Genomic DNA, 22,018 nt, shown 5'->3' on the forward strand with positions numbered 1-22,018 from the left:
TATACATCACATCAGATCATGTTCTTAAATGTCCTTTATGGGATGTAAAGAACTGATGAAAGACTGGTGGAAAACACTAATGATCACTATTTTAAGGGACTTTCTAGTCTGTATTAACTCTGGTTTCAGTCACAGACAGTGTTAACTTCCTTTCACAGTGTTACAAAAAACGAGTAGTTACTTTTTCTTGCTGATGTAGACAACATACCGACAGGTAAAAGTTAATCTTAGATGAAGTTTATGTAAAGGAGCGAGCCATAAAAAGCTGTATTACTCCATGTCACATTATTGGTCTGCTGGTTGCTCCTGGTTACACATCTCAGTCCCAAAGGCAATATCTTCACCAGGCTCATTAGCAGAGTGAGATTTAGCATGAGTGTACACACTTTGTCAAACTAACACCAAAATTAAATTATGGGCCTTATAGGTCTTCATCTTCTGTCTCTTCTACTGCTGTCCCAAGGAATTCAACTCACTCAAGGTATGTGTATACTAATCTAACAACAATAAGTGTCACAGATATGAAAACGAAATAGGTAGAATGATATCTATACTTAACGCTAAATAAGGAGCGAAGAATACTTCCACTACACTACAAAAGTATAATTTTAGGATTGTTTACATTATCACAGTGTCATTTGTCTATTTCGAGTTTCCAGGGATTTTATCTGTCACAATTATTGTATTTTTGAGCTGCACAAAAATGCTGAGATATTTGTACTAAAATGAGATGTGAGTAGTTTGACACCTCATGAGATCACATTTTTTTTGCAGTAATTTTCTTGTGAACCGACAGGGCTGCAATAAAAAAAACATCAACATGTATACTAATTATTAGTAGTAAAATTGTTTATTTATTTCAGTATATTTACTGCAGAAATTCACAATTTTTGCCTGTTTTGCATGTATCTTGAAAATGTGCTGTAAATATATTGTTTTGTGGACGGTGAAGAAAAGAGTTTGGTAAATGTGGTCTGACTGTTTGGTTCACACACTTAACACAGACTTGGTTCATTAACAGCTTTTGGCAATGTCACTGCAGTTCTGACCAATGCATATTAACAGCTGAGAAAAAAAACAGTATTCAATGAAATTAATTAAATGATTTTAGCTGTTAGTTCTGAATGTGCAAGTGATACAAAGTACAAGTCTTTGTGTGCTGATTCAAACATCAATTATGTATATAAATGATTGGCTGTATACTCCAAGGTCATAGGAAGGTACGGATGGTTCATTCATGGTTCAGAATTTACTGCCCTTTAAAGGCCGAATCACATGTTTTAAGGTTAAAATGTTGCAAGGAGAGTGTGTCCACAGCTGCCATAAACATGGTAACTCATTGGTCAAGGAAACAGTAAAAATCACTTTTTTATTTAGGCAACACGGACACCTGGCATTTTATTTTAAAACGGTATTTAATGTGTGAAGGACATCTGTTACTACAACCTGCAGGAAGTTGTGGCAGCGGGGAGTTTCAGTGCACTAGTGGACAATGCATCAACATAGCCTGGAGGTGTGATGGAACTAAAGACTGCGCAGATGACTCAGATGAGCTGAACTGCCGTGAGTATTACTACCAGTCACTGAAAACACAGAGTGCACCAAACAAAAACCATTAAAAAAACAGTGTTTCCAGAGATTTTGTAAAATTCACCACACAGATATATACAAACGTTTGTCAAATAATCTGTTTACTGGCAAAATAAAAAAGGATTGTACAGAAACATAAAACCATGCCTGAACACAGCACTATCATTTACGTGTAAAGTCTTCCATATTTGTTTTGTTCTTTGTGGCAGCACCTCCTTCATGCACTGCACAGCAATTTAAGTGTGTGACGAGCGGTGAATGCATCTCTTTGGGATTTGTTTGTGATGGAGAGGAAGATTGCATCGATGGCTCAGATGAGGAAAGGAACTGTGGTATGCAAAGAGATTATTTTTGTGCTGTTATCACACATATAGCATGAAAATTGGACATCACAGATGAAAAAAAGTTGTATGCATGTGAGGTAATGAAGAGTAAAACCACTAGGTGGCCACATCATCTAACTAAAGCCTTTCAGTAGAAAAATCCGGATCAAATTAAGCTTGAAGTAGTCCACATGCAAATCAGATATACGACCAAATCTTAAAACATCTTAAAACATAATTGGGATAAGAAAACAATTGTCCCAAACTTTAATAATTCCACCACTTTAGTAGAAAATACATTTATGTAGGTAAATGTTTTTCTGTGATTTCTTGATAAATGCTATTTATTCATGTCTTGTGTTCTTTGGCTGAAGTTGACAATCTCCCCATTGAGCATGTTGTCAATTTACATTATAAATAACAAGTTCGAAACATAGCATTTTGAAACAAAACCAGCTAACATGCTCTTGGTTCAGGTGGACGGACCTGCAGCTCAGACCAGTTCACCTGCCAGGAGGGCCAGTGTATCCCCGGCAAATACAGATGTGACCATGTAAAGGACTGTGTGGACAACTCTGATGAGAACAACTGCAGTAAGACTTTTACATCTACAGTGAATTTGTCACTGTACTTTGATGTCAGAAAAATTCACAATACTGATGTGAAGACTGCTGTTGAATAAAAGTGTTTACCCTTAAGCCTCATATCTCTAATAATTGAATGATTTTGACTGGGATCATTTTATTTGCCTTACTGGGCTTGAAATTGAGTTTAATCAATAGAATAACCTTCAGGTTTTTTTTGCAGACTATCCACGTTGTTCTGAGAAGACATGTGCTAATGGGGCCTGTTACAACAACTCTCAGCACTGCAATGGGCTGCAGGACTGCAGAGATGGCTCTGATGAGTTCAACTGCAGTGAGTAAATGAGACACTATCAGCAAACACAGATGTATAAATAGTAGTGGTGGTTCTGCAGATTTTTATACAGAAAGCCCTTTTAAAAGAAATGAATACTGAATACCCAAAATTGAATAATGATAACCATTTTAAAATGCTTCCTGTGCAAAATAGATGCTTAAGATGATAGAGCAGTGACGTTGCACAGTAATGTTATTCTTAACTGGGATCAAAAATTCTTCCCTGCTGCAAAATAAATCACCATGTGGACCATATGACAAATAATCTGTCAAATAATCCGTTAATTGTTCTAATACATACTGGACCACAGCTAAACACAGATGGCATATTGGAAGTGATTTGCTCAGCAGACAATATTATGTTCAAAATAAAAAGATGTATTATTATGTACATCTAAATTTCCATAATTATTTCTAATACAATATATATACTGTATATATACATATATATGATCATACATCATCATTGTTAGATATTTTTATATACAGGACGTATTATTATGGAGGGCTACAATGTCAGAGGGGGATTATCACTTCCGGTGGCCATATTTGTTTGGGAGGCTGCATTAACGTTAAATCTCCATTTTTGAGCAGCAGGGTGAATAATTTTATATCCAGCTGGAAATAAGAGTGGTCCAAGAATCGGGGCAAACATCTGTAAGTGTTGTCCAACGGTCTTGCGTCCATCTGTTAACCTTTGACAGTAACATTAGCGTAACATGAACGCATCGTCAATAGATACCGCTAACTTAGCTAAGCTAGTTAAGTCAAAACGTACAACGTTTGCAAACGTTTAAAAAAACGTTTGGACCATTTCTAAATTCAGTGTGTTGTTTTCAGCGACACACCACTGTCCCATCCACCAGTATGAGTGTGCAAATGGCCACTGTATCCCCCAACCCTTTGTGTGTGACCACTGGGACGACTGCGGGGACAACAGTGATGAGCAAGGCTGTGGTAAGGTCAAAGTGACTCGAAAGAGTTTCTTAACACAAGTGCAACTCTAATGACCATGATGATGCTGCTTTTTTTGTCCCGATTTCAGCATTTCTTCAAGTCACCTGAAATTGTAAGTGTTTTAACCCAGAGGGAAACAGTTTACTTATGTTGTCTTGTTAAAAGACCAACATATTCTTTAAATGGAAGAATTTCAATTCCACTGAACCAAAATTCAGTGTTTTTCTATTTCCAGGTTGTTCAACAGTTTGATGTGAGGTCCAATGGTGTATCATATATTTTATATTACTAAATATTGCTTTTTGAAGGTATATAAAAGTCTTCAGACACATGCATTGTCAAATTAAATTAAGATAAGTCCATATTTGACTGTTGCCCATTGGATTGGGTGTATATAACAATGGGTCAGTCATTTTTGTTTAAAGAGACGAACCATTAAAAAGATTGACATAAGTCTCAATGGCTGGGCAATAATCCCAAATCCAAACTTTTCAGCTGTTTGAAAAAAGCGTAAGTGTGTATCGGTTAGTACTGTATTTAATGTAAAGAAGAGAATACCTTTTTAATAGCCAATTTTATTAACATACTATTTGTTTGCCCAGAAGTTGTATAATAAAAATTATAATAATTACAGATATACAATATCATCAAAAAGTTACATTCTGGAAAAAATGGTGAGATTTTAAAATGTTCAATGTGGTGAAAGCCAGAATAAATAGGAGTCCTATCTATTTATTCTTCAGTGTACCAGAGCTGTAGTGGCGGTGAGTTCACGTGCTCCAGTGGCCGTTGTATTCCTCAGCGCTGGGTGTGTGACAAGTTCAACGACTGTGGAGACTACAGTGATGAGAGAGGATGTGGTGGGTACACTCATTCTTATGGATAGTTTTAACAGACAACATTTAGACTAACTTAGAATATTGCACCGCAGTGAGTTGTGTCGGTATAGGAGTAGTTTCATTCAAAAAGAATTAAAAGAAATGAGAAAGAAATCTTTGCTTGAAGTAATGGAATAACCCATCTTGAAACCATGTTAGCAGAAGACTTTAAATACTAGTTTGGGTAAATTGAAATATGGACACATCAAAATAGAAAACTGCTTTTTGCATAACTTAAACAATCACAAGTGTTTCTGTGGTTTTTAGATAGTAACTCTCGAGACTGTTACCCCGGTGAGTGGGGATGTCCAGGCTCGACGGCGTGTATACCAGTGGGCAAAGTGTGTGACGACAAACCTGACTGTCCTGGAGGAAGAGATGAGACAAACTCTACCGCACAGCAAACCTGCGGTATGTCACAAAGTTGTTAAGGTTTCATATGGGTTTGTGAGATCTAGAATACTGCCTATTTACTGTATATCTGTCATTATGCCTACAGGGAAAGTATTTGACAAAAAACACACTGAATTACTGTTTCCTTGAAAAAGAAATCTGGTCACATGCAGCACCTCACACATTTACAACACTTTCATAGGGCTATAAATTCAGACAGAGGGCTGTTAGACATTTTAGTCTATTATACTCATAAATGATTGTCAGAAGTCAGCTGTTGAGACTGTGGTATGATATCTGCACACTCACACCTGGTTTAAGATTAACTTCTATTGGGTAATTATCCTAGGGTTAACACTAATGGCCGCCAGACAGATCTCAGATAGAAACTTAAATTGCAGTCTAGATTCCAGCATGATGTTGATTTTATACGACTTTCACTCACAGGCCTGCAGCAGTGCTCCACCTTGAGTTGTGAGTACCTCTGCCACCCATCTCCTCAGGGAGGTGCTTGCTACTGCCCTGATGGTTTCACTGTTGCCAATGACAGCCGTACCTGTGTAGGTGAGTGCTATATGTCATATTTGTTGTTGTGAAAAAAAACTTTTCTATTAATGTGCACAGTAGTTAGGCAACACAAGAAAGTAGTACTATTCAACAAAAATAGCACTTAGTAACAATGAGGGGATGGATGGAGTTGGATCTTAAATCCTGTTAGTTCCTTAGTAATATAAATACATTTACAGGTTACTTAAATACGGGTTATTATTTAAGCTTACAAAATATTCCTTGTTTTGATGAAGGGGGCACAGAGCTTCTGGTCAAATACTCCCAGTTTTTTTTGTTTTAGCTTTTAACGTGAGTCAGCCTTGAAGAGCTAGAATTACTTGCTTGCTTACTTTCACGGTACTATGGCTGCACATTACTGGTATAGCTCCTCATCCTAATACCTACAACATAAAAAATGGCTGTTTGATCTGTCGCCCAGACTATAATGACTGTCAAATCTGGGGGATCTGTGACCAGCTGTGTGAAGACCGTCCAGGGACACACCACTGTAGCTGTGCTGATGGATACTTCTTGGAGCAGGGTCATGTCTGCAAAGCCAATGTGTCAGGTATTTATTTACTTCTTCTTCTTCTTTCAAATAACTTTTACTAAAAGTTCATGTTTTTCTGTAAAATTATTTTCTACATCAAGTACATCAAATATCAAAGATGACTATAAAGTTCTGAAATAAATTCACTGCTGAGGTGCATTTTGTTTACCAGCTGGAATGCCACAGCTCATTTTCACCAACGGGGGTGATGTGATGATGGCTGATATACACGGACGCTATGCCAGAACTCTGGTGCCGTCCCAGGGTAAAGGTTACGCTGTAGGGGTGGCATTTCACTGGCACAGCAACACAGTCTTCTGGAGTGATACGTATACCAAAAAGGTCAGTCTGGATCATTGTCTGGTGACATTTTGTGACAATAATATTCATTCTCCTTGCATTTTTTATAGTTTCTTTTATATGATTGCAAAACACCGGCTTGTGTATTTTAACTGCACCACTGTAGTCCGGCAGCAATATTTTGGCCACAGGGAACTTGTGCTAGAGCAGCTGTGGCTTATATGCTTTTCTTAAAGGCACTAAGGTAGTAGTTGAGTAAGGAAGAATAACCCACTCTTCCTAAACCCTTTTATTGTTTTGCCAGGTGTACTCTGCTAACTACAATGGGGGTAACATTAAGGAGGTTCTGACTGCTGCAGTACAGAGTGTCCAGAACCTTGCAGTGGACTGGATCAACTTCAAACTCTATGTCTTAGAGGCCACGATGGAGCGTATCGACATGTGCGACTTTGACGGAGGGAATCGGGTCACACTGGTGGCTGAAAACCTACAGACTCCTCGTGGCCTCGTCCTGGACCCTACAGTGGGGTGGGCTTTTAAATGCTTAAGTTCAGAGGTTTTCAAAGCGGGAGGCGGGCCCAGTCAATGGAAGTGAAAAATGTTTTACGTTAGTTACTGCATCGACATAAGTTATCAAAAGAAGATCATGTAGAATAGCCTAAATGTGTTTAATTTGCTTTTAGAGATAGTTCAGAGATACAGGGGGGATTTAATGGTTTTTCCCTATTTTAAAGAGTCAGAAACTAATGAAGGCATTAATTTACATGTCTTAGGACAGATTTTTTTTCATGCATCTGGCGTAGTCTGAAAATTATGTCTTGGCTCAATTATTGGAATTATTGGATTATCTACCGAATCATTGACAAATAATCTTGTTCCAAGCTTTGTCTGAGGGGAGGCCAACAGTCTCAGACTCCCCTGTTTTAGTCTTCATATATATATGTCAAGTAAATCAGTGGCAAACCCTTCAAGATTTCAAATGAAGGCTGTTAAAGAACTCTATAATTCTATCATGCCAAGATATATACCCTATAAGCTATCCCTTTAAGTCTTTATTTTTTGTTTGTTTGCAGCTACATGTTCTTCACAGACATGGGTCTATCTAGTGAGCAGATGAAGCTTGAACGTGCCTTCATGGATGGCAGTAATCGTGTAGAGCTGGTGAAGAACAGACTCGGCACTCCAACAGGAATTACCCTGGATATTGTCACCCAGAGGGTCTACTGGTCTGACAGCCACTTTGACACAGTGGAGACTGTCACCTACAGTGGTTTGGACAGGTAAAGGTTGCACTGAAAATGCTGTCAGTCATTAAAGATGTTTCCCCACCTGTAGTGTTACTTTAAGCTAAAAAAGACAAACTGTGAAACATCCATTTGTGCTCCCCTTGATGGCCATCCTGGGGTGCTGTTGTTTTGCAGGAAAATAGTCCTCAATGGTGCAACCCAGGCCCCACATCCTTTTGGAATTGCTGTGTTTGAAAACCACGTATTCTTCACTGACTGGACCAAGATGGGTTTGGTGAGAGCCAACCGGTTCAACGGCAGCAACGTGGCCCTCCTCTATCGTACCGCAAAGCGGCCGGGCCATGTTGTGATATCACACGCTGCCCTGCAGCCTGTTGGTAAGGAAGCGCACTTCCAAACTGTAACGAGTTCTGTGGTGAGAGATGTTCCAGAGTTTCTGCTGCTGCCATAGAGTAAAGAATGAATTCCTATTAACTTTTGTATGCCTATTCTATTTTGTTTTCCTGTTATCACACAGCAAATGATTATTTTAAAATACTGCCCAGAAAGTGCAACCCATTCTTTCATTTTGTTATACATTTTGGATCTCATTTGTTATGTTTGACATTAACACAACACTTCTGTCATAAAATTCCCACATTCTGCCTTTCAGTGATGAACCCTTGTGGCAGACACAACGGTGGTTGCCAGCAGATTTGTGTATTGAGTCACCGCACAGACAATGACGGTCTGGGCTTCCGTTGCAAGTGTCGCCATGGTTACGATCTGCACACTGACCGTCGGACTTGCTTTAGTGAGTTTCCCTTGACCTGAGGGCAAAATGACCGGTTACTCAGTTCCCAATATTCTGTGTTCTGCTGTTAGATGTGTGTTTTTTTAAATTAGTCATGAAACAGTCTATGAAAATTACAATCGTGTACACACATTTTCTCAATAGCAATGGTTTCATTTTATCTCATCAAAGGTAGAAATTCTAAAAGTTTTGCTATACATAATGATTATCAAAACAATTATAAACAGTATATTTAATTACTTGTAGGTTTGCATTACACTCAGTCCATTATATGCATAACACATTTTTCAGTTAGCTAACAAACAAACTGTGAAATCTGCAGAATTACATTTAGACAGTATCTTTACATGCTAATAATCCCCGCCTCATCCTTTGAACAGAGGTGAAGGACTACTTGTTGTTGGCCACCTCCCTGGGGGTGCGGGGAATCCCACTGAACTTATCCCTCCAGGAGGACATCACCCTGCCCCTGTCAGGACTCGGGACGTCCTTTTCTGGCTCTGCTGTGGAGTTCGACGGCAATGAGGAAGCCCTTTTCTACAATGACAGGTCCAGAGGCCTCGTGTATAAGTCCAACCTCAATGGCACTGGTGAATTTTATTACAATATTTGTGTTATAAAGCACCATTACAAGAACACATGTAAAGGTTGCAGAAGTACATTTTTGGCTCTATTCCCGTGTGTCACACGTCACTGTATTCATTTTCTTAATTTTGCATTCACAGTCCAACAGATTTTGACAGGCTACAGGGTGGGAACGATTGATGCCATGGCTTATGACTGGACCTCCAAAGTCTTGTTTTGGACCACAATCACCTATAGGACGGTGGTGGCTTTCAGAGTCACAGACAAGTCTAGAAGAGACATTGTGACAGGATTAAGAAACCCAAAAGGAATTGCAGTGCATCCCAGTGCTGGGTCAGTGCTCAAATTTGTAAGGTGTAAACACTTGAGAGTGATTGGTTTACTCTGAGGAGACTGAGGGACAGCGAAGGAATTTAACACACGGCACATTAAAGCACATTCACTGGTTTACAATCTTTGCACTGATACTCAGTATCTTTTTTTATTTGTATTCAAATGGTTCACTTAATACAGCTGTAATTGAATAGAACCAGGCTCCAGATGTCCGTTTATAATCCATAAAACGACATCACATTGAACTGATTTCATTACATTTTATTTTTGATTGACACTAAACATATCGGTCCTCTTTTATGTCTAATCAAACTTTTTTCTGCAGATACTTGTTTTGGTCAGACTGGTACCGTCCAGCAGTCATAATGAAAGGCTTCACTGATGGCAGCAATGCTGTTCCTCTGGTCAACACAACACTGGGATGGCCGTATGGACTTTCAGTTGACTATATGTAAGAAGAATGACGACCTAAAGTGAACAATCCTCAGGCTTTTTCAAGAAATAAAATAATATTTTCCTTTTATTTTTTGCTGACGGATTGCTTGTGAATGGTCTTCCACAGGATGGACAGGCTGTACTGGGTGGATTCCCAATTGGACCAGATTGGTCACATTGGCATCGAAGGATATGACCGACAGACATTTACCAATATCGGCCAGATCACTCAACCCTACTCCCTAACAATTTATGCAGGTGGGTTTCTTGGTTTTGTCCTCATGAGCCCCATTTATTTGTGTACACTTATATTACACATGCACAATATTATTCAAATTGTATATTATATTATTCGGGTTTTATCTTCAGCTTTGACATGAACTTTATTTTAAACCTCTATCATTACATGTGAGAATATTTGCAATCAGACCAAAACAGTGGTGAACAGAGGATAATTAAATGAATGTATAATATCAGTATATCCCATTTAAACAATTAATGATCAGTACTATAATAGTGTGTTATATTTATATGTATATACATACTATATTATATTTTCTTCCTGTCATATTTGGATGCTGTGTTTTATACCTTTATTTCTGCACTGACTGGACTGTATGTTCATTTTCTTTCTGTGGGAAATATAAATACCACTACCTTGGATGTATTTAGTCAAATGTTTAAAATATGTTGAGTTGACATTATTGTGCAAATAAAATGTAAAATGCCACAGGATACAATTGTGACTCATTTGTTATATTTTGTTAATGTGGATTTGTTTTCAGTATATTTGCTAGTTATTTTTTTTAAAAAGCAAAACCCATCTATTTCTTGCAGATTACCTGTATGTGTCTGATACAAGGACCAGAGCAGTGTTTGAGATGAGGAAGAGGGATGGAGGAGGAAACATTATGATCAGACAAGGAATCACCGGCATCATGAATGTCAAGGCCTACACAGCTGACCTCCACAGCAGTAAGTTCTTACACAAGGAATCTGCAGAAAACACTTCAATCATACAGTACTTGATGCAAAGTGGTGAATACAGGCCAAATTTCTGACAGTTTCGATAACTGTGGATGAAGAACAAGAGTTGCCTGTGTCGTGGAAATTTTCTGCTCTTGGTGAAGAATGAAATAACGAATTCTTGCCGGCCGACAAAGTTTATTTTCTTTGCAAAGAAAAGGTCAATCGACATGCGAGCGGTTCGAATGAGGAAAGACAAGTGAGCAAAAGAAACCTTGAACATTTATACCTGAGGAAAGCCCACTCCTTGAATGTGTATTACATCCTTTGTCTTACTGTGGGGTTGACCAGCCCAGACATCCTGCCGTATAATTAACAGGTCTGATCAACACAGTTTCAGAATACACAAGGGTTGAATACATCATGAGCGGTTGACTGTCTCTGAAACGTGAAATGCAATTACAAGGTCTAGACATTAAAATACACAAATGGGTAGAAAAGAAAAAGGGATCTGATATCTTGGGGGGAAAACCTTCTGTTCTGCTGTCTGAAAGGCTTCTCAAGGAAGAAGGAATATTCAAATTTACCATTACACCTGCTAGTAGGCAGGGGGAGCATCGAGAAAATGGAGCTAGAAAAGAAGCGAATTATATCCAAATCTCATTCTCGAAAAAGAATAATCAATAGCTGCAGGGCCAGGCTTGATACTCCAGCTTTGACTCAGTCAGGTATAATATTTCCATAGACCTGCTGACTGCTTTTTTATCATCCTCCTGACAGCGTTCACCAGCCGCTGCAATATGGTGCCCAACGGGCTCTGCAGCCACTTCTGTTTCCCAACTCCCTCCTACAGTCGAGTGTGTGGCTGTCCATACGGCATGAAACTTCAGGCCAATCAGAGGGACTGCATCAAGGATGACTCCATTCCCCCTCCTGACAACAACTGTGGCGACTATGCCTTTGAGTGTGACGAAGGCCGCTGCAGGCCCAACTCCTACCGCTGCGATGGAATTTCTGATTGCATAGATAAGAGTGATGAGGCAAACTGCACTGATACAGGTGAATATATAATATGAAAAACAAAGTGTGGGCGTTTTTAGAAGTAGTGGAAGGAAATTATTGAGCAAAACATTTTAATAAACCATCTTGTATCTCTTTACCAGGAGCGACTTGCTCTCCGTATGCGTTCACCTGCAACAACAAGCACTGCATCATGCGCAGTTGGCGCTGCGATGGCATGGATGACTGTGGCGACGGTTCTGATGAAATAAATTGCCCCACTAGGCTCCCTACCACTTGTGCTGCCAACTACTTCACCTGTGATAACAACAGGTGTATCTCTAAAACATGGGTTTGTGACGGTGACAACGACTGCGGCGATGGCTCTGATGAACACAACTGCAGTAAGTGTGTGGGGACTGTCCATTTTTAGCTCAGTCACTTCATGGAATACTGTGCGAAATGTTGTCTTGTACACAATTCTGATATATGAGTGAAATTTTGAATGACAGATTCAACCATCACTACATGTCCTCCTTCCTACTTCCTGTGTCCCGACCACCGCTGCATTTACAACTCCTACGTATGTGATGGAGACCAGGACTGCCTGGATGGCTCAGATGAGAAAAACTGTGGTAGGAATGACTATGACTTAACCTTTGTTTTTTTTTTTTTGTTGACCTTATTGAGCCGAATAGACAAATTTTTGGGTTCTGAAATACCATTGGTTATTTTTGCGTTTTAATTTAGTTTAATTTTTCAGTTTATGTATCTTTCACCTCTCATTTTTCTCCCCTCCACCTTAAGAGTTTGCCTGTGCATCCTATGAGTTTGCCTGCGCCAGTGGGGACCAGTGTGTCAGTTCGAGATATCAGTGTGATGGAGTGTTTGACTGCAGGGATCATTCTGATGAACGAGACTGTCGTAAGTTAGCAACACCGATTGGCGATATAACAAATATTGACAGTCGAGTTATTTAGTGATGTAATTACAACTGATTGCACCACTTTATATACCCTCAGCTTTATTGTTGATATAAAACTATTATTGACCTGAATAAATTAAAAGCTAATTAATACATTTTTTTAAATTGTTGAATACTTGTTGCCCCTTCAGCAACTCGAGGTCCAGGCCTCTGCCACAACAACGAGTTCCAGTGCCAGACCGATGGTTTCTGCATACCACATGGATGGGAGTGTGACGGCCATCCCGACTGTGAGGATGGATCCGATGAACACAACTCCTGCCCGGCCATCACCTGCAGACCGAACTATTTCCAGTGTACCAACAAGGTGTGCATCCCGGCATTCTGGTTGTGTGACGGCGACAACGACTGCCGGGACATGAGTGATGAACAGAACTGCCCGACCCCTCCATTTAGGTGCCCCTCTGGACAGTGGCAGTGCCCCACTGACCAGCTGTGCATTGACCTTGACAAGGTGTGCAATGGCCAGAGGGACTGCCCCAATGGAGCAGATGAGTCACCCATCTGCAGTAAGTTCTTAATAATAATGATGAAGCAAATTATGTTTTGTATATCATTAAAAGAGTTCTGAACAGCATCATAACTAAATTAATGCACAATACACTTCATTTCATGAAGACCAAGATGACTGTGCGCTGAACAATGGGGGCTGCAGTAACGGCTGTGTCCAAGGACCATTTGGGGCCCAGTGCACCTGTCCGTCAGGATTTCAGCTCCTCAACGACTCCAAGACCTGTGAGGACATAAACGAGTGTCAGATCCCAGGTTTCTGCAGCCAGCAATGTTTCAATGAGAGAGGGAGCTTCAGGTGCTACTGCTCACATGGTTACCTCCTAGAGCCCGATGGTCGCACTTGCAAAGCTGCAGGTAAGCAACAAACATTACATCACAAATGAAGCTACATTTAAACAATGCTGAATTGATGTAATGCCGAGGAAATATGTATTCTGGGTGTATTAACAGATGCTTATCTGTTTTTTGATATGTATATTAAATTAAGTTAATGAATAACTCAAACCATAAAATGCCCTAAATGCAGCATTAGCATAAAACAAAGTATAACATGGTAACATGAACAAAATGATATACATTCTTCTCTTTGTAGAGCATGGAACAGCACACACTGCACACAAAGATCAATTTGGATCAGAAACAAGATATTTTTTTCTGCCCTTAGACCCATTAGCAGCTGTACTTCTGGTTGCCAAGCGAAGTCAGATCATCGCCAACCGGATCAACATGAGACCCCCCCAGTTGCGTCCAGTGATTAGTGGTTCAAGCATCGTGACCGTGGACTTTGACCGCGTAACTTCCAGAATCTACTGGGCCGACGCCTCGCAGAAGAAGATATGGGGCGCTTTCCAGAACGGCACTGACAGACAGGAAGTAAGAGAAACAAAACACAGATGCGTTAAAGCAGGAGATTTCAACCACTGGTCACAATCTCGGAAGTGTATCATTTCGAGTGGTGCAACATTCTCAGTTCAATGTGCCCTTGTTGTTCCAGGTGTTCTCCACTGGTCTGATGGTACCAGAGAGTATAGCTGTGGACTGGGTGGCTCGGAACCTTTATTGGACCGACTCTTTAATGGAGAACATTGAGGTCTCCACTCTGGACGGTCGCTTTCGGAAAGTCCTCCTCACAAAGAATGTTACCAGCCCCCGCGGACTGGTTTTAGACCCCCGTAACTAGTAAGTAGAGACTTTTTGGGGGGAAACTGACATCGGCATTTAGATGTTTTTGATTTGATATTAAAACTAAGCTCTCTTTTTAATTATATGTTTCGCTTCATAATTCACCTTTGTGCCCCTAAACTGAAAGATAAATATGTATCATACCTCACAGCACCAACCTGATGTTCTGGGCAGACTGGGGTCAGAACCCCAGGATCGAGCGAGCTGACATGGATGGAGCCATGAGACGAGTCATTGTCAACACTAAGCTTTTCTGGCCCAATGGCCTGGCACTGGACTACACCACCCGCAGGGTCTACTTCGCTGACGCCTACCTCAAATACATCGACTACTGTGACTACGATGGCAATAACCGTCATCAGGTCATGGCAAGTGATATGGTAGGTTTAGTTTGAATCAGTTCTTTGAGGTAGTTCCACACTTTAAATTTAAGTATAACACTACCTTCTTTAAATCTTGGACGAATAAAGTTTTAATTTATTTTTTTACAAAAAACATCATCCCTGTGAACCACACATCAGGTTCTCCAGCACCCACATGGTATGACCATCTTCGAGGACAACATCTACTGGTCGGAGCGCTACACCAGCAAAGTGATGAGGACAAACAAGTTCCATGGTGGTAACATCACCATTCTGATGAACAATGTCTACCAGCCCATGGGCATCGTTATGGACCATCCCATCAAACAGCCCACAGGTAACTTCCAACTTAACAGTACGTATCGCTTACTTTTAGATTTCTGTATTGACGTGATGTAGTGTAGGAAAGGTAAAAGCACAACTAACGTGTGGAAAGAAAAAAATGCTGATACTAAAAAAATGAATCAACAGGAAATCCAGAACAAGAGAAAAAACATGGCAAGCTAGACACTTAATTCTGAGAAGTGAAGTGCATGTAAAAACTCCCCCACCACCGCTGCGTCAAATTATCCTTTTAGTATGACACCTTGGATAGTATGTGGAAAGTATGTCAAATGTTATATTAAGTCTGATTAAAGGTGACACTGTGGCTTTATATTTAGGCATCGACCCATGCAGAGAACACCTGTGCACTCAGCTGTGCCTGCTGTCAGGCATCAGACCCAGGTACTACACCTGTCACTGTCAGTCCGGTTGGAAGCTGGCTGCTGACAAACGCACCTGTATCAAAGGTAGGTTGTTTTTTTTCCTACAGCTTTTATCTTTTACAGCGTTATCCGCATCAGCATTCACAGGTTCGGACTGTGTTGAAGGCTGCATTCCTCTTGTCATGTGCATTTCTATTCTATTCCAGATGAGACTCCCTTCCTAATGGTGGTGAGAGATTCAGTGATTTTTGGCATTCCTCTGGACCCCGCTGACCCTTCCAACAATGCAATAGCCCCCGTGTCCGGCATCAGCCAGGGGCGCGACATCGACTTCGATGACCAGGAGCAGTTAATCTATTGGGTGCAGAACACTGTGAGTTTAGGACTTAATATGAACCTTGGAGACGTGTTTTATGAAATGGAATTAATACATTTATAAAAGTGTGATGACAGGCAGTTGTGTAAATTGTATACCATGTTATACTTGTATTCCTGTTGAAGAGAAGACAAAGGCTTGCGCTATGTATGTATTTTCATGAATTAGTTGATTATCTTCTGTTTCTACAAGGCTTATTTTGAACCATGGTCTCTTTGCTCTGATGTCAGGGTTCTATATGGCAAGTAAAAACCAGCGGGACCAATAGGTCTCAGTTTGCTCCAGCTGCTTTCATGGGCTCGCCGTCTGGTCTGGCGTTTGATTGGATAAGCCGAATAATGTATTACACCAATCCCACTGTTAAAGCCATAGAGGTAAGCACCTGTTCAGAAAAACAATTATGGATAATGTTGATTGTTGATACAATGGTAACTAGAGCTAACATTGTCAAAATTACTACAGTGTAACAAAAAAAACGAATGACTAGTTATTCTTTTACATCAAAAATGAGACTGTAAATTGATAGAAGGGGAAATCCAATCACCTAGGGCAAAATAATTAATTAGGGGGATAATGAAGATTTCATATGTGTATTAAATAAGCATGCATCCCTGTTTTCTGTTATAGGACAATAATTAGTTCAGTTACATTCATTACAGATGTATCTTGGATTGCTTCTTGGTCTGATTTAATTTGTGTATTCTTTATATTTAGAATATGTTTAATTAGTTTCCTTTACTAAAACGCTATGTGTGTCTTATATCAGTGTTTTATCACTTAATTTCTGATTTGACATCATCATTGTGCAAGTAAATAAACCAAACTTCACACTTCGATTAGGTTATCCGTGTGGATGGAAACCAGCACTATAGGAAGACCGTCATCACCTCCACTGGTAAACCAGAGGGAGCAGGAGAGCCCTTGGGAATAGCCCTGGATCCAGCTCGAGGGTAAAGCCTCTGTTCAACCTATGGAGCATTTGCTCTACTACTTGAAATCAGTGATACAGGAAAAACAATAGAAGGAACAAGTCATCAAGTATCAGTTTCTGTGGGTAAAATGGCTAAATATATTTCAATTACGTCTGCATTTCTGATGGCCAAAACAATACTTTTTCATTTACTTGCTGGCATTGGAAAGACAGAACGATAGACCAGGGCCAGATTAATTGGACAGCATTAACTAAGCAGGCAGTAGCAGGCTGACAAGGACAAAATGCTCTAGTTATTTGACTATCATGGAAAATGAATTCAACTATAAACAATAAAAACAATAAAAGGTAACACAGTCAGACATTTGCACCCGCATCCTAAAATGTTTCTACAGTAGGTAAAAAATCCCCTTCTCTGTATATTATGAATTTCCCACATAGCTTAATTTAATACATTTGATACAAACAGATTGATATCTAACTCATCAGTTGTTTCTCACATTTACACTTTCCCCTCACAGGAAATTGTTTTGGACGGACAAGGGGTCAAGCAATGGAGTTCCTCCAAAGGTTGGCAGTGCGGACATGGACGGAGGAAACCTCAGGAACCTCTACACAGGCAACCTGGAGAACATAGGATTTATCGCTGCAGACATCTCTAGCTCGAAGCTTTACTGGGGTGTGGCGGGCTCAGGGGTGGTATGTACACTATACGTCCATGCACAACATGTAGAACACAAATCTAATCATTTATATTACATTTTAGTGCAAGCTGCATTTGTGGGGTGTAGAATTGAATAAATTCTTCTCAACTGAGTTTACTCACTTTTTTATTTGTGAAAAAGTTACCAAAAGTCTATGTTAAACTTCATACTGAAACATGTTTTTGTCCTCCCTCTGTCCTTTTGATAATTAGAAATGTCACATTATGCAACAAGTGAGCTGCTCCCCAATAATGTGTTGTGTTCAGCTTTTTAATTCATGTTATCCTTGTCCTTATGTTATCTTTCGCTAATGTTTAACTCTTAGTTTCATCTCCAGCCTGGTCCTGATTCAACTACATTCAGTAACCTCTTCCTCTTCGCTCTCCTTCCTGGTTTGTCCAGATTGAGAGTGGCACTATGGACGGAGTAGCCCGAGTGACAGTGGTGAGTGGCCTGTCCCATCCGTGGGGGCTGACGATCCACCAGAACCACCTCTACTACACCGACCTGGACTACGAGGTCATTGAGAGGGTAGACAAGGGCACTGGCGCTAATATGGTGGTGATGAGGAGCGGCATGTCTGGCCTGCGTGCCCTCAAAGTGCACGCCAGAGACAGTATGTGGACTCACTGCTTTTTCATTTTTATCCACAGGTGTCTTTCCTTGAGCTTTTTGGTGTTTTCGTGCAGACTGTTACATTATGCAACAGATAATTTTTTCCAGTGAGTGAGTAGGAGTGTAGTGTCCTCCTCAAGGACAGCAGACAGGAGGATTGAGCACCACTTGTATCTCATCTTTTGAATATGCTTTTTCCTTGGAGATAAGGCCTTTTACCATTACATTTCATAACAGTTCTTCTCTTTTTAATCAAAATAAGAAAATAATTAGCCATTTTTGAAGATTGGGGGATTTTTTTTTTCTCTTTTATATCACAGTTGAATAATTTATCAATAATAAGAAAACACAACATGATCCGGTAGTAGTAAATAAAGGCAATACCTTTGAATGCTCTGTGAGTTACACCTGTGCATAATAACAAGTTGCACATGTTTTCAGAATATTCATAGTGCAAAATATATTTCCATACATGTACATGCTAAATAGTTAAATTAATACTGACGATAATAATAATAAACTTTCTTTATATAGCGTTACTTAAACACAGTTACATTGTGCATTACAATAAGACAAATCAAAACAACAGAAAATACCAACACCTATTTTTGAGCTGAACAGTAGCAGCCTCTTTCTCTCCTTCAGTTATTGTTTAATTGTACGTTGCATTACAGTAATATGGGCTCATACGATCTAGTAATTCTTGACTCATCATTATCTTTCTCATTCCCACTTCAGACTCAGCAGGGACCGCCAACGCCTGCAGCTCCAACAACGGGGGCTGTCCCCACCTCTGTCTTCCCAAACCAGGCAACCAAAAGACCTGTGCCTGCACCACAGGCTTTATCCCATCTCAAGATGGCTCCCGTTGTGAACAGTATGAATCTTTCGCAATTGTCTCCACCCCCAAGTACATCCGTGGCTTCCACATAAACAGCTCCGACCACTCTGAGGCTATGGTGCCTGTTGGTGGACGTATGTTGGCTTGATGTTGTTTTGCACTATGGTGTTGGCTATAAATACCAAATTATCAGTTGATACTAATTTAATTTAAAAAAAATCTTTTGCAGCTTCCTACTCTACTAAGGGCAAGTTGGACCTCCATATTGAATCTGGCTTTGTATACTGGACTGACAACAGCACCTCCACCTCGTACAGGGGCATCTTCAGAGCTAAAACAGATGGAGGGAGTTACAGTACTGTTCTCAACTCTGGTGTTGGAAGAGGAGGCATCCAGGGCCTCGCTGTAGACTGGGTTGCCGGTATTAAGCCACTCAATCATCCCTTCATTCATCCATTATCTTTACAGGGAGGCTCTAGGATCAAATATATAAACTAATCATCAAAAATCCTACATTAATAATTCAATTAAGTGTATTGATTTCATGTAGAACTATATTACCCTGTCAAGCACTGCAGTTGTGTACCTCTCTGCTTGCAGCAATCTTGTCTTGTCCTTGTCTTTCCCATCTCTCCATTAACTTTTTTTAGGTAACTTATACTTCACCAATGCCTTTGAGAGCGAGACCTTCCTGGAGGTGCTCGCCATAAACACCACCTACCGAATGATTCTCCTCAAGTCCTCCCAGGACCGGCCCCGTGACGTGGCTGTCAGCCCTAAGCTTCGCTACCTCTTCTGGACCGACGGTGGCCAAACACCCAAAATTGAGCGTGCCCTGCTGGACGGCACCAACCGCACTGTGTTGGCATCAGAAAGCCTAGCGTCACCTCGTGGCCTCACCGTTGATTACACCAGCGATTTCCTCTACTGGACAGATGATGTTCTTGATATGTTCTCCCGAATGGCTACAGACGGCACACAGAGGCAGATTATCCGGTATGGCAGCCGGTATCCATCACCTACAGGGATGGCTATATTTGGACACGACATGCTGTGGGTGGATAAAAAGCTTGGGAAGTTGTTACAGGCCAGTAAGGACCCGGCCAATACCGACCAGCCTCAGGTGAGAGTTGAATCTTAAACCTTACACTGAAATAACTAAATTGTTTTATATAACTTGCACAACTTGTTGGGGAAATACAATTTGTAGGCTCAAATATTACAGTTTACAATTATATAAAACAGAGAAAAACACAATTCTTTCATTAACAAGTTGGAGCAAACAAATGTTTGAAAATAACTGTTATTTGCATTCTTAGCCTTTATCAATAGTTTAAGTAGGTTTAGGAGCACCATCATTTTCTTGTGCCCTGATAGGGTTTTTGTAAGCGAGATTAGCTCAGAAAAGTACTTAACTAAAGAGGGAAACAGACTGTAAGACTCAACAATTTGTGATCCTGCTGTAAATGTGCTACGCCCATGCCACTAAATAACCAAACTTTTTTTTCAATGGTAAAAGGTAATTCGAGACAATCTTGATGGGCTTATGGACGTCACAGTCTTTGACCCTCATGTCCAGCCTACATCTGCCAACCTGGTGGGCTTTAACCCATGTCAAGAAGATAATGGACGTTGCCAGCAGCTCTGCTTTGCCATTCCGGACCAGGAAAAACCAGAATGTGGTTGTGCACATGGATCACTCCTTAGTAATGGAGTAACGTGTGGTTACGGACTAGAGGAGTTTCTAGTTTTCACTACAGACTACACGCTGAATAGCTTGAGGTTAGATCCTGCAGATCACAGCACCCCCTTTCCGATGGTGAACTTGGGCTACAACTTGATGGCTTTGGATTATGACTTCAAAGACAAGCGAATTTTCTTCACCCAATATATGGGAATTGGTCGTAGCAGAATTGGCTACGTCACCACGACATCCATCACCAGTCCGCCTGTCTTTTTAGCAACAAGTGAGTTTAGCATTAATCGGTACGAACCGATTGGTTTTTTTTTCTGTCTTTATTCAATATCATCTCCTCTCTGTTACACTGCTCAGATTTGGATGACCCAGAGGGATTGGCGTATGATTGGGTGCACAAGCGTCTCTACTTCACTGACTACTATAGACGCAATGTGCAGTCTGTGGGAGTGGATGGGATGAACCGCTCAATTGTCGCCAGTGCAAACCGTCCCAGAGGCATCATCGTTGACCCCTGCTATGGGTAAAAAGCAGCAGACAAATTACTTCACAGCCTAATGTCTACAGATTAGATATATGTTATTTCATTACTCACTCGTCTCCTCACTTATCACTCTGCCCAGTTACCTGTACTGGACTGATTGGGGCTATCCAGCTAAAATTGAAAGGGCCACTCTGGGTGGAAACTTCCGGACCTCCATCATTAACAGCGGCCTGACAACGCCCAATGGCTTGTCTCTGGATTACGAGGAAAGGATGCTTTACTGGGCCGATGCCTCATTGTATGTTCATTTTTTTAATAATATACTGTGTTGGAGCAGATCCCATACTGCTCTTTTTTTTTGACAATTCCTTTTCTCCGCTGCTGCTTCCCACAGAGATAAAATTGAGAGGGCCACTCTGACTGGTGGGAACCGACAGGTAATCGTGCAGGGGGTCATGTACCCATTCGCCATGACTGTCTTCCAACAGGACATCTTTTGGACTGACTGGACTGAGAGAGCCGTCTTTAGGGTCGGAAAGGACGATGGCTCTGGCTTTGCGGTGCTGGCCCAGGACTTGCAGTACCGGCCGAACGACATTCATGTTTATGCGGCATCTAAGCAGGAGAGCTGCTCCAGCCCCTGTCAGCAGTTTAACGGAGGCTGCAGTAATGTCTGTGTTCCCGGTAAGAGCACACTCCTCTTTGTAGGTGCTGCTAAACAAGGTACTGAATTCCCTCTGATAGTCCATTCTAGTGACACTCAACCAACAAAAAAGAGACAGGGATTGTACATTTTACAGGTGA

The 22,018-nt window shown here is 40.7% G+C and overlaps 1 protein-coding gene across 1 annotated transcript in view; it reads left to right on the forward strand.

The window, feature by feature from the left end:
- Nucleotides 1–414: 414 nt before the first annotated feature.
- Nucleotides 415–22,018, forward strand: part of lrp2b (low density lipoprotein receptor-related protein 2b) — a gene marked incomplete at both ends in the record, with an annotated part of 39,949 nt that continues 18,345 nt past the window's right edge. The window contains 43 exons of the mRNA XM_083932238.1: nucleotides 415–481; nucleotides 1,453–1,563; nucleotides 1,800–1,922; nucleotides 2,390–2,506; nucleotides 2,721–2,831; nucleotides 3,674–3,790; nucleotides 4,534–4,650; nucleotides 4,936–5,079; nucleotides 5,509–5,625; nucleotides 6,050–6,178; nucleotides 6,333–6,502; nucleotides 6,765–6,988; nucleotides 7,534–7,740; nucleotides 7,882–8,084; nucleotides 8,360–8,500; nucleotides 8,881–9,090; nucleotides 9,226–9,418; nucleotides 9,744–9,869; nucleotides 9,981–10,111; nucleotides 10,691–10,828; nucleotides 11,600–11,878; nucleotides 11,983–12,222; nucleotides 12,331–12,453; nucleotides 12,626–12,742; nucleotides 12,935–13,312; nucleotides 13,422–13,670; nucleotides 13,981–14,189; nucleotides 14,311–14,495; nucleotides 14,650–14,878; nucleotides 15,020–15,197; nucleotides 15,523–15,651; nucleotides 15,774–15,940; nucleotides 16,174–16,317; nucleotides 16,784–16,893; nucleotides 17,396–17,573; nucleotides 17,981–18,194; nucleotides 18,932–19,168; nucleotides 19,264–19,455; nucleotides 19,685–20,157; nucleotides 20,554–21,001; nucleotides 21,088–21,253; nucleotides 21,354–21,512; nucleotides 21,609–21,898. Of these exons, the coding sequence (XP_083788364.1) occupies nucleotides 415–481; nucleotides 1,453–1,563; nucleotides 1,800–1,922; nucleotides 2,390–2,506; nucleotides 2,721–2,831; nucleotides 3,674–3,790; nucleotides 4,534–4,650; nucleotides 4,936–5,079; nucleotides 5,509–5,625; nucleotides 6,050–6,178; nucleotides 6,333–6,502; nucleotides 6,765–6,988; nucleotides 7,534–7,740; nucleotides 7,882–8,084; nucleotides 8,360–8,500; nucleotides 8,881–9,090; nucleotides 9,226–9,418; nucleotides 9,744–9,869; nucleotides 9,981–10,111; nucleotides 10,691–10,828; nucleotides 11,600–11,878; nucleotides 11,983–12,222; nucleotides 12,331–12,453; nucleotides 12,626–12,742; nucleotides 12,935–13,312; nucleotides 13,422–13,670; nucleotides 13,981–14,189; nucleotides 14,311–14,495; nucleotides 14,650–14,878; nucleotides 15,020–15,197; nucleotides 15,523–15,651; nucleotides 15,774–15,940; nucleotides 16,174–16,317; nucleotides 16,784–16,893; nucleotides 17,396–17,573; nucleotides 17,981–18,194; nucleotides 18,932–19,168; nucleotides 19,264–19,455; nucleotides 19,685–20,157; nucleotides 20,554–21,001; nucleotides 21,088–21,253; nucleotides 21,354–21,512; nucleotides 21,609–21,898 (7,990 nt within the window). The remainder of the gene's footprint in view (nucleotides 482–1,452; nucleotides 1,564–1,799; nucleotides 1,923–2,389; nucleotides 2,507–2,720; nucleotides 2,832–3,673; nucleotides 3,791–4,533; nucleotides 4,651–4,935; nucleotides 5,080–5,508; nucleotides 5,626–6,049; nucleotides 6,179–6,332; nucleotides 6,503–6,764; nucleotides 6,989–7,533; nucleotides 7,741–7,881; nucleotides 8,085–8,359; nucleotides 8,501–8,880; nucleotides 9,091–9,225; nucleotides 9,419–9,743; nucleotides 9,870–9,980; nucleotides 10,112–10,690; nucleotides 10,829–11,599; nucleotides 11,879–11,982; nucleotides 12,223–12,330; nucleotides 12,454–12,625; nucleotides 12,743–12,934; nucleotides 13,313–13,421; nucleotides 13,671–13,980; nucleotides 14,190–14,310; nucleotides 14,496–14,649; nucleotides 14,879–15,019; nucleotides 15,198–15,522; nucleotides 15,652–15,773; nucleotides 15,941–16,173; nucleotides 16,318–16,783; nucleotides 16,894–17,395; nucleotides 17,574–17,980; nucleotides 18,195–18,931; nucleotides 19,169–19,263; nucleotides 19,456–19,684; nucleotides 20,158–20,553; nucleotides 21,002–21,087; nucleotides 21,254–21,353; nucleotides 21,513–21,608; nucleotides 21,899–22,018) is intronic.

This window comes from Echiichthys vipera, assembly GCF_963691815.1.
Source record: "Echiichthys vipera genome assembly, chromosome: 18".
Lineage (NCBI taxonomy): Eukaryota > Metazoa > Chordata > Actinopteri > Perciformes > Trachinidae > Echiichthys > Echiichthys vipera.